This window comes from Aptenodytes patagonicus, chromosome 3 (genome assembly GCF_965638725.1).
Source record: "Aptenodytes patagonicus chromosome 3, bAptPat1.pri.cur, whole genome shotgun sequence".
NCBI classification, from domain to species: Eukaryota; Metazoa; Chordata; class Aves; order Sphenisciformes; family Spheniscidae; genus Aptenodytes; species Aptenodytes patagonicus.
Window position 1 is genome coordinate 63,097,034 of NC_134951.1, and position 12,478 is coordinate 63,109,511.

General features: G+C 40.2%; 1 protein-coding gene across 7 annotated transcripts in view; it reads right to left on the reverse strand.

Moving 5' to 3' along the window:
- PTPRK (protein tyrosine phosphatase receptor type K) overlaps positions 1–12,478 on the reverse strand; it is a 418,972-nt gene that overhangs the window by 73,954 nt on the left and 332,540 nt on the right. For all 7 annotated transcript variants that reach the window (XM_076333573.1, XM_076333568.1, XM_076333572.1 and 4 more), the window contains exons 11-13: positions 10,664–10,769; positions 3,282–3,555; positions 249–285 (exon numbers count right to left, since the gene is read on the reverse strand). In XM_076333573.1, the coding sequence (XP_076189688.1) occupies positions 249–285; positions 3,282–3,555; positions 10,664–10,769 (417 nt within the window). The remainder of the gene's footprint in view (positions 1–248; positions 286–3,281; positions 3,556–10,663; positions 10,770–12,478) is intronic.

Sequence of the window (12,478 nt, forward strand, 5' to 3'; positions counted from 1 at the left end):
AAGAGCAGATCTTGAAAACCACAGACAGGGAAAACAAAGGAGTACCTATCTTGTCTAAATTCTGATTATTGCTAGAACAGTACTCTCTTGGCCCAATAGCAAAGAATAAAAAGCAGTAGCCCATTACATTTCAAGACAATCAAGTGGTTCAAAATAGAGGGACAGTACTGGATTTGGTTCAAACATTTAACAGAAACTCCACGTTTCATTTAAAAAAGCTACTTTTCTTGGAGGGACGAACCTCTTACCTTTTGTAGCTATTCGAACACACTGAGTTTTGGTTTCCTGTTGAGGAGGGAAAAGTAAAGAAAACAGTCAGATCAGGTTGTTCTTTCTTGCCTTCCCCATTCCATAAATTCGTCCGAGATCTGCTGATCAGCTGGGGCAACCCAACAAGGTGGCTCAGGGCTCTGGACTTAGCAGGAGAGAAGAGGCCGAGTGATTTTGCCTTTACAGAAGCTGGATGAATTCTAGACATTGATCTGTACCATCCAGGATAACAATGGGGAGAAAAGGTGCAGGACAGCCCAGATGTAGCCAAATTTCAGATTATTCAAATCAAATGGAAATCATGCCATAAGAACACAGAGAGAGGGTGCAGTGGAAGAAAAGGGGAGGACTGGTGCTCCTCTTATTTCATGGCACAGAAATCCTGAGCCAGTGTTGACCTCCAACAGCACCATGCAGCAAAGAAGGGTACATTTGTTCAGCACTGTGTCCAAATTAACTTGTCTTGCTGCATCCTGATGGTCTTGAACAGTTACGTGAAGCATGTCAGCAACGTGCTCCCACATGCTTCTGAGTGTGGAATTAGCATAGAAGCAGCCCAGGTATCCCTTCACATACGACACAGTTAATCTACAACCTATATAATCTGCCCAGGAAAGACAGTGATTTGACAGTCATGTGCTTCAGAAGAAGTTGCACATGCAAAGACAATTTTTATGTTTTTACTTCCCCCCCTGCCCCTTCAGAAGTTTGGTCAGCAATTGAAACAAATGAACAGAGAAATGACTTGGTTATGCACAGTTTGGACAACTTGAACAGACGAGGGTCAGTCATAAATGGGTTTTCTGACCTTTTTGTACAACGTGCAGTCATTTTAAAGGCAAACATACTGAAATAGCATAAGGTTGTGTGAGAGGATGCAGCTGCTGCTGTATTAGATCACTCTAAACAATATTAACCTGTAATTAGAAAATATAATAATGGCAGTTTCATTCTATAAAATATGCTCCCTCTAGTCCTGCACCCCACAGCACTCCATCCCCGAATACATCCCCTGGGATCTCTCTCTTCTTGAAGATTCCCAAGCAACAGGTAAAATATGTTGATGCTGTTTTGCAAACACAGCTTGTAAAGAACGAGAAAAGCTGTGAGTTGAGGCTTCCCGTAAGTGTTCCATAAAGACAATTTCTCAATCTAAATGAAAGCCCTGCAAAGTTTATCGATATAATCTTACCTAATTAGCATTCTCCCCAGTTACTGCATTTACTTGTCCACTTTTGATCAAAATGTCTGTGAGGATCACAGAGTAATTCTCATCCCAACCCTATGGTGTATTTCAGAGCATACTTTACTTCCCTTTGACTATTTTGGTAAGCCCACTGCTTTATAGTAAAGCACCTGTTTAAATATTCTGCAGCTCAGAGGTTATCTTACAACCACTAGATCTCTGTCCTGGCAGAATGCAGTGCAGTCCACCCAAAACCTCCTCCCACATCCCTCTAGGAACAGAAATCTGATCCAAAGTTTTAAATCATACCAGAAAAAAAAAAACATTTTAGGATTAAACTCTCTCACAAGCTGAAATCACGTTAAAGTGAAAAATAACGTGTTCTTCCCTCATCTTCTACTTATCTGTCAAAATGTAAAAGCCAAAATAAAGATCTGTATTTGTATTTAATATTTTTGTTTTACTTTTCCCTCCCATTTATTTCTTGGGGAATGAAACAAATTTCCTTACAACTCAGTCAGCCGGAAGCCAACAAAAGCAAAGGGAATATATGTAGCAGGTGAGGGAAATATGAACGAGTGACTAGCAGTTACCTTTTATTTTGCTTTGTTTGCTTCATACAGGTCTATAGATAAGAACTAGGAAGAGGGGACGGTCTCTTCATTCAGAAAAAGCCTCCAGTTCTCAAGCAGCTCCAGTACACTTTCATCAGCTCCTGCTTTTTCCTCATTCTGACTTGATGCGTATGCAATTTTCATAACTATTGGTAGAAGGTGAGATTTTCTTCAAAAGGCTCCAAGGCAAGGCTGCCTGTTAGCTAGGATTTGTTTAGTCACCGCAGAGACCCAAACGTAAGGAAGGGTAAACACGGCTTCTGCTCCTTTCCAATGGGCTCTGGTGAGTCTCAGCGGCTATCGATCTGGCTGTTCTTTCTAGCTCCTCTCTGACCTGCCTGGACACTTCCTATGGAGATTCTTACGGACATGTTATTGCAATTTCCTTCAGATTTCTAAACTATAAATCAAAAATTTAAATTTTTAAATATCTGAAGCTTCTGTGCCTACCATCTTTTCCCTCCTCACCGATGATTTCCCCCTCCCCCATTTTTCATTTATGAGAGGAAAAACCATTCAAGAGCAACAGCATGGGGCTTGCAGAGCCACAGTTGTTCTTCCCACCTGGAACCTCCCTCCCTGGCACTCTTCCCCCTTCCATGTGCATAGAGCATAGAGCCAGCAGCAGTACTCAGCGACAGAGTTAAAAATGAAACACCAAGGAGCTAACGAAGGTGAGCAACAGCCTTACTCTTACTATTGCACAGCAGTGGAGCAAGCCTCAAGTACACCTTCCCAGAAAGGCTCTCAAAAACACACCGTGGACCTGGGGTTACTTTTGCTCAAGCAAATTTTTACTTTTTATTTGATGTTCAGTGTGAGAGTCTCAAAAAGTTTCTAACATTTTATTAGCCTGCTGAGCAGCCCATGTTCTGTTTATCCCATAGTAATTTAATCTTCTGAAGTGCGCAAGTACTGAGAATTGGGGAAAGGGCTGTGGATGTTATTTACTGAGGAGGCAGAGTCACAGCACTGAAATTACTTCGCCGAGATGATTACTACAAGATGTATTAAACTCTCATCTAGTAGCAGTTACTATGATGCAAGGGTGGTGTGAAATGTGAATGGCACGCTGCCATGCTGTCACAGCACGGAAGGGATTACAGCTGTGCCACTGCCAACACCTAACTACGTCCAACTTTGACACTCCTAATTGTCACCGTGGGCATGTCTTTGACTCCATCCAGGAGAAAGGTGTGGTTGGCACTTACCTTCTCAACGCTACTCATGGCCTGGAAATAGATGTTGTAGCCTTTCCGAGGAGCCAGTGGCGGGTTCCAGAAACCCTGGTAAGTCCTGTTGTCGCCCACAGTAAAGGGGGCTGGCTCCGGCAGGTTTCCTGGGGGCAGCTCAGCAGCAAAGTAATACGGCGAGCCTCCGCTAAGAGCGGTCTGATAGGTGACAGGGATTTGGTAGCACTCCATGGCACCCGTTTCTCGCTTCGTTCGGTGCGGGTGCAGCTCCTCAACAACGATCTGGTAGGCACTAGTGAAACAGAGGAAAATCAGCATACCTTTAAGGTCACCTGCTAGGGTCAACTCTCTAGTCTCATAAAATTATTAACCCGATTGCTTTGTGTAAACTTAAAAAGAAAAAAAAAGAAAAGAAAATAGGAAAAGACAGCAGATTCATGGATGCAGAGGAGAAACAAAGGCTTGAAATATAGCAAAGCTGTCTAATTCAGCCATTGGAAAGAAGCAGCATTCATTTTTTTCAGGAAAAACAACAATACAAATCTATACATAACCTCCTAACAATGATTATTCTTTTTTTTTTTTAAGGCTTTTTTCTTTTGAAAAAACATATGAATGAATCTGACTTTAAACTACAATAGATTAAATTCTTGGCTAATCGGAAGCATCTGAAGTTAGCATTTTCCTTTGAAACAATATTAGAGAAAGCTGAGCTTCAAGGCCCAACATAACGACTGCCTCCAGGCTGTGCCTGAAGCACCAATTTGCAGTTGTCATATCATTAAGAGACAGAATGTGCTGACAGGCTTCTCCACCTCTTGACCTTGCTGTGGCTTCTATCTTGGCTCAGAGCTACGCAGATCTAAAGTACAAGCGACATGCTGCAATACAAGCACAGATGGACAGAAATCTGTCCATTCTACCAAAATAGACTGCCTCATTCCTCTACAATTGTCAATGATAAAACGTTACAAATTGCTCAAGCAGATGGCATTCGGCCTATTAAAACGCCATCCCAACCTCCAAATACTTCTCTTGAAATGGTCCATGGCTTGGTCACTTTTCAAAATCACCTGCTCAAAATAGAACAGGTAATTATAATTCTTCTTTCTCCTTTAGGGGAACTACCTAACTGCAGGATGTTACCAACTCATTATCAGCTTCCTCTGCTCTGCAGAAGTACAGAACTTACACACTGAGGGCAGGAGGCAATTCTTCAGTTTATAAGAAAAAAAGAAAAGAAAAAAAGTTTTTTGCATTTTAAGAAATATATGTACGCATACGTACCTATACACACACATGTATACATGCACACAATTTCTTATTTATATGCAGATACATTTGAGGGCCTTATGAAAGAGTAGTAAGAAAATATGCCTAAGCATGTAGACAAGACCTGAAGCTATTCAATTAAACTGGCAGAATTGCCTCTCTTGGTTTTGTTTTAGAGATTTCTAAACAGAAAAAGTAAAATTGAAGAGAGTTCTGGAAGCATCACTGCATTGCTGCAGGGACTCCGAAAGGCAAAGGCAAAGACAGTCCTCCTCATTTCAGAACTTATGGGGCAGCATTAAATTATTATGTCAATTTTCTCTGCTACTACTGCCCAAAAAACCCAGTAACTGTAGTGGCAGAGATGAAGTATGATACTGGGGAATGGAAGAAAGGAGAGAAGAAAAAAATAAGAAATTAGTTTCACGTCTTTCTAGAGCTGAAAGAAGAAGTTAGCATCCCCTCTTCCTAGCACCTAAAAAATTAAGGAGGAAAGCCTCTTCCCTTTCAAAGTGACCAAGAGGAATATAAAAAGTCACCTCATTTTTGAAACTCTAGGTAAAAAGAAGGATGTAAACAAAAAAATGGTAAGTTAGTTCCAGGGATCTCTGTTTTTCATAAGCAGCCTGTGAACTGAGGTTGGTTATAAATCATCTTCTGTGGTAACCTCTATGTATTAACCACATCCAGTTAATGCGGCCTGCACCAACAAATCACTTCCACAAGACCCCTGCGCACCCAGAACCTTTCTTTACGCTTCAAAATTGATGTACTAGCAAAAAAACCCTAGAAGCATCAATACTTTACAAACTTGACAGGATGCAAAACATTTAAAATAATTTTTGTTTATAATGTCGCAAGGGACCTCCCTGGCCTGGCCCTGGACCCAGGCAGGGTTAAAACCACCGCTCCCGAACTGGGCAGCCAGCTACAACTGGAGAGTGCTGGGAGCAGAGACACCGCCTCTCTGCTCCCTCCGTTCTGCAGTCTTTCTCTCGTGAGCTGCCAAAGGACTGGACCGACACAAATTCTGCTCTCTGAAGTGCCAGGAGAGCAGGAAACTTGTCATCCGCGACACCCTGCCAACTTAGGAGAAGAAAGCCAGCAGGGAGAGCGGAAGGACAGCGCAACGTCTGCAAGCGACAGAGGCAACCGTCCCCTGGAACAGCCTGGTTTGTCACGCAGCTCAGAAGCTGAGATCCACCACAGTTTCCAAATTAAACCCCTTATTTCCCATTTTACAAAATAAAGGGTAAATGAGGTATCTTTTTTTTAAGGCGCATATTCTTTTTAAGGGGCAGGTCTCTATGGGGACAGAAACAAACCAAAAAAATAAAAGATGAAGGGCATGAGAGTTAAATACTGAGATAAATATTAGGTAAGTCCCTTTTAATAGCATTCTTTAAAAATATGCAGTAATTTTTGAATCTGATATAAAAGGTATGGCAAAATTTTAAGCATGAGATCACAAGAAAATGTGAATGTTCTGAAATATTTTCAAATAATTTACATAAAGTACGCTCCCATTTAAATAAAATATGCTTCAAAAAATAATGCTTTTTGGGCCCCTATATCTGAAGCTACAAAACGTGCAAAATAAGAAATAGATATACACATTGCAGCCGTCTGCATTTATACAATTACTTTTAGTTAAAGAAAGAATAGCAAATGTCAGAAAGTCTTTAAAGTCTCTAACGAGGCTTTTAAATTTTTTTTTTTAATTTTTATTTTTTAATTTTCACAAAGTATCTTTTAAATAAAAGATGTGCCTATCCTCTTTGGAAAGGGGATCTGGCAGTATTTTTCATGCTACATTATAGGCTAACAAGACACGGAGGAATGCAGTCATCTCGGCCCTTTGTGATACCATCTGTTTAAGCCTATTTACTAACACTACAGTGTCTCCAAAGCAGCACTGTTACTCTATGTACACATAAGAGTGTTCGGAAAGGACACCCTGCTGTAAGATGTGAAGAAAGAAGCCAAAATCTAAATTTGCAACTTGAAAAGTGGGGTGTTCACTGGCTGTAAATGTGGTCTGATATCAGGCTACAAGTGAAAGTTTAAAGGCTATGTACTCTGCTTATCCTTGCATTTTTACATATTACTAATCCTAGCTTCAATTATCTTATGTTTTCTACACATTTTTTGTGTAACGGTGGGAATTCAATTATTGAGAGAGCTTTCTTGTGACTGGAGCTGAGGGAATTCCTACAATAGCTATTTTTTTTCCAGTCTTCCCATACAGCAAACAAGGAATAAAAGAGAGAAAGAGAGGGCGGGGTGGAAACCTAGATGACAACATTCCTTCTCCCTGATGACTATAATAAGTTCTGAGCTATTCTGAAGAGTAATACAGACTTCAGGAGCTTCTACATAAGTTGCCAGGATCATAAAGGCCAAACAGTTGCCTGAGACAGCCAGGTAAGTGGAGAAAATGTTGAAGATATAACAGGTGAAGAGCTCCTCTGCTGAGATTTTGCAGGAGGACATTATTTTTGATGTCAAAAACCTTTTTCTTTTACTAAAGAAAACCTGCACAGAACCTCCCTATTGACAAAGACAATTACAAACAGCCTAAGCAGGCTCCTGCCAACAGATCCTCCTTTTTACCCCTCCCTAAAAACTCAGGCTCTCAAACAGGTACTGCAGTGGTGAACACGTTGTTCATACTTCAGCCCTATTCTGACTGGGCTTTAGTATCAGCTAAAGATTTCCTTCCACGCGCCTAGTGGAGACACAGCATTCTCTCCTTTGACAGGTGCCAGACTGACTGACAGCTCAAGTTATAACCTGAGCTCTTGAAAGTCCGACCGACAACTAAGTTTAGCTGCTTCCTGCCATGGTCCACTTAATCAGTCTTTTTGTAAAATGAAAACAACCTGATTTTGCATATGGAGGTATAAGAAAAACACATTACCAATCAAATAAAATAAATTTCATCATTAAACAGTTGTCTATGCTGATTCTGATATAAGTGCTTCGTAACCCTCATCTGAAGTAGGATTTGAAAACAAAAGATTGTTTTGCCGGTGCTCAGTTAGGATCCTTCAGAAAAACTACAGTGACAAATCACATCTTCAAATGAATCACTGAAGCACCATTGATGCTACTGACTGGGATCTCATCCATGAGATTGATGGTGAAACAGTACACGCTTTACAGTGAGCCTGAGCCATCCAGCCCTGTCTCCCCTTGCATTTCTAGTCTGTAATTTTGTTTAAAACTTCAGGAGGCCATAAAGAATGTTAGAAATTACACAATAACACTTGACAGGGAAGTTATGATTAGAGTCATGTTTAAACTGTGATGACTAGTGTCTGAAAGAAATGATTGACAGCTGCACATAGATTACACTTGAGTTAAGGAACATCTGTTTCCTGGGGGGCTGTGTTGATGGAGAGGCTGAGGTACAACAAAATCTGATCATAGTATAATTCTGTTCGTAAAAGCAAAGAGTATCAGACTAAGCTTTTTTTTCCCTTTTCTATTTTTAAAAAAAAAAAAAAAACAACATGGACCTACTGCTATTACATAAAATAATATTTTGACCATCTACAGCTCCAGGGATTAAAGGACTGGGTGCAAACAAACCTTTTCAAAAAGCCAACTGTATTCTTCAGTGTCAGGCCTAAGAACAGCATTCGATTCCCTTCTACTCAATCACAGCTGCAGGCACCGTAATGCATTTTTTCCCACCTACCTAGTAACACTCATTATGGCAGCAAGCCAGCTTGTAGTGGAAACACAACTGCAGCGTGGATGGAGCGAAGCTTCACTAAAATGCATCATAAAGTTTAGCGAAATGCATTGAATCAATTCAGAATTTCAGTGTGCTACATTTATCTCCCCTATTAAGAAGCTGCTGAAAAATACCTGTCTGCAATATGCATAACTTCAGGAAAGGGAATAGGACCCTGTCTTCTGCATTCCCCTGGAGAATGCTCCTCATTCAGAGTAAGGAATAAAACATCCGTTTTGTTTTAAAAATAAAGCCCAGATCTCCAGTTATGGTGGAGGACTTATTTCCTTGGCCCCCTGATGTTAGAGATTTAATGTACTCTCTTAGGTTTTAGAAATTAATTAAAGCGGAGAGGGAAGATGGGAGACAGGAAGAAAGATGTATGCTTTTTTGAGAACCTACTCAAAGAACAGTTGTTAATACTCTATCATACTATCCCTATCAAACTTTCTATTAATGTTTAGTACATAGATCCTTTTTGCCACCTTCATAGGCCACAGTGACAAGCTCATGCCATAGGACTGAGGACGCTGTAAGGAAAATTGAGAGGCAAATGTGAGGTGGTGTGCTGCAGGTTCACTCTGCAGCGAGTTACTTGCCTGCCAGTACAGTGCAGAGAAACCAGAGCTCCCTGAGCCGGGTACGAGTAATCCTCTAGCCGCATCCCATCACGCTACCAGTTCGCGAAAGAACACCCCCAAGAGCGAAACCCGGGATGCAAGACTGACCCCCCTCAGGGTGAGTGGCGGGACCGAAGGCGGGAGCCCGCTGCTGTCTGCACAAATGTGCCACAGACCAGTTGGCGTAGAGAAGATGAGCACCACCATCAGCAGATCCCAGTGGTGTTTGGCAGGCACGCTCTGGACGAGCCTATGCACCAGCCCCCTCGGGGGACCAGGCACAAGACTGAAAGAACTTGGCATGGATTAGATGAGAGAGAGATATCACATTTCTCAAATAGGGACAGCTTTGGATATGGCCAGCAGCAGGACACCGGGAAGGCTTTAAAAGCACCTACAAAGGCGTATAGTGAGTTTAAGCACCTGCATAACTTGGGAGCATTTTCAGATCACAAGTCTGGTTTCTACTGCATCAATTCAACAAAAACCCTATTTTAGGAATCCAAGTCTTGTACTGAATGTAGTCCTGTGTATTTTATCGTTCTTCACACCCAAAAAATTCCTAGGTTTGCTCCAGGGCAATCTTTCAGAAACTAATGACGTATGGGCTTACAATTTTATTTATGAATATAACACATGAATATCTCCTATAAAGGGGATGAATCTGGATTATCTTCTATGACAGAATATAAATAACTTGATCATATCAATCATAAGGGTGACTATACGATAAGCATATAAAAATGCTTATAGGTACGTGACTTATCCCCACAACATCCAAGTAAAGCATACGTTCCTCTGAATGGAAACAGACTTAAGAAACAGTTAATTTTCCTCTTCTTTGAGGGCTCAGGCACATTACTCAACATCAGCTGAGCTGCGGTAACCGACTTAATGCAACACAGAATGAAATGCATTAGCCTGTATTTCTCTAAAATGTCACAAGGGTAAGAGCATGAAAAGGTTCTGATGCTCAGTAGCTAATTAACCCCCAATTAGTCAACCCTGTTCTTGAATATCGCTGATGCGGCCACATCAGTAAAACACAAATGGAATCAAATAATATCACAAAATTTTTGCACTAACAAGTAGAAGTAAAGAGCAGGATGTGGATTAATCTTTGCAAACAGAATTAAATTATCTCTCAATAGAGAGCAGAAAGGGAAAGACCCCTCAAAGTTAACATAAATGATACATTTTAATATGATTATGGGACATGCCAAATAAAATTTAATAGCTTGCTACATGATTTCTAGTAAGAAGCACTCAGAGGAAAAAGGTCAAATAGTTTGTATTCATCACTATTATTCTCCCATTTCCTCTGAGCTTCCAATTTTCCAGTCATACATATATGCTACAGAATAGCTGATTTGAAGCACTGGAGAGGAAGTGTTATTTTCAAATCCACTTTCTGACAAACACCTTTCAACCTCGTATTTCAGAGAGACTATGAGAAATTAAATGAAATTATAATGGATAGGAGGTGGTCCTGGGGACCCTAAATCAAACAGGACAGACAGCTGGATGATTCAGGTCATGAATATCTTTAAAAAAAAAAAAAACAAACCCAAAGAATTTTTTCTTATTAATTACAGATCTATTGGTAAACTCAGTCTGGCTAAGAAAAACAATAGTAATGTCAAATGAATTTCACTTGGAAATGAACAGCTTTATGAGCTGCGAGACAGCATATAATCAACTGAAAAATCTTTTCTTGATTTTTTAAAAAAAATTTCTTTTCTTTTCTTTTCTTTTTTTTTTTTTACCTGATAGGTGCACCTTTGGCTTGTGCCGGTCTCAAAAGTACAGTTATTGTAGTAGCGGTTTCATTGAGAGATGCATCGACTCCTTCATAGTCCGGTAAAGTGGGAGCTGATTAATGTTGAGTAGGAAGGAAAAGAACAAGAAACAAATCAGTGAAAACATTTTGAATTTTCATGAGATTGTGGCTGTTTGCAATATAGTACAAAGCCACAATCTTCATCAGCTACCTGAGCCTTTTTTAATGATTTTCCAGTCAGGTGCAATCTTTTACTAGAGCATGAACGGGACTTCATCAACAATTGATAACCCCATCCCTAACTGCTCCCCATCAAATCATTATACCAATCTAGTTTATTCAAGAAAGATAGAAATAGAGGGAGGAGGTGACTGCCAAGAAACGCTAAGACTACAAAATACCATTTTGGCCTCACTCTTTCTACCTTACAAACAACTATATTCACCATCTTGGAGACCCACCTCTACCACCTCTCTTTTTCCTCCTCCAACAATTTAAGAGCCTTTCACATTTCCTCTTAAATGTCATGGGAGACCATGCCAATACCAACCAGGCTGCAGGAAAATTGGGCTTGGACAGACATGCGTCTGTGGACTAGAACTAGATGGGGGAGTCTATCGCCATGCCCATTTCTCCTTCTATTTCTAACAGTGGACGGCCAAGCTGTTCATGGATCAACTTCTGAATCACTGCAGTTTTCAGCCCAGGGTATTAAGAAAAAACAAAGTCAAAACTAGAAGCAGTTCAGGAGCTGATTCACTGATGGTCTGGCTGCTAGGCCTTTGTGGCAGTAGTATTTGTTGTGGGTTGGTTGGCTGGTGTTCGTGATCACTTCAGCCATCCGACTTTAATCTGCACAAACCTGTTGCAGCCCTCACTGGTAATACTGTTGCTGACTTCAGCTCTAGTGCAAGGAAAGAAACAGGATTTTCTGTGATTCAGAAAATAATAGATGTCTATTAATTAGTAATCTTTAACAAGCTTGAAAACTATCTGTGTGGTTTTTTTAAATATGTGGCTGTGCCTTTATAAAATTGTTCATGATGCCTGTATGATGAACTTTCACAAAAAAGATGTTTCTTAGCAGGATGTCAATCATTTAAGTCATAATAATTTTACAATAATATATCAATAGATAGAGCACTGAAAGAAGATTAAAAACCTTGCTTCATTAGTCCCAGATCCTAGATGAACACAAAAATTGCTCTCATTTCATGAAATACTATTTTATAGAAATAATGCTCATTTAATGTTCATTTATAAATTACTATTTACATCATATTCACTAGGATCATGGCAACCACTTGTAAGCTCGGTTAAAAGGAATAATTTCACTCCTCATTAAGATAAAGCTAGCATTTCCAGAAACATACGCATTGCTTCATAAAAAGCATCAGTTATGTAGAGTGAAACTAGACAACAGTTCAGCATAAAGCAAGATGAAAAAAAACAGATTGAAATTCAGATACAAAGGGTGTCACAGCCTGCCTAGTATTAACCATGTTTTGCCAACTAACAGACCCATACTGTGTCTAGAAAGTGGATTCTGGACAAAATTCCTGAAATTTCTGGGTGGAAAAAGAGTGCACATCTGAAGAAGCCTAAACACATTGTAGTCCTAAATAATCCAAACATGTTGAGGTCCTTGTTTCTCAAAATATTCAAACATCTGGGGGACAGACATGCTAGCAAGATATTACATAGTTACACCTTTGGGGTTTTTTTCTCCTACGAAGAGAAGACAAGTATGCAAGTACTACACCACCATTATCCCTGAAAATTTGTGAACTAGAATTTGTTG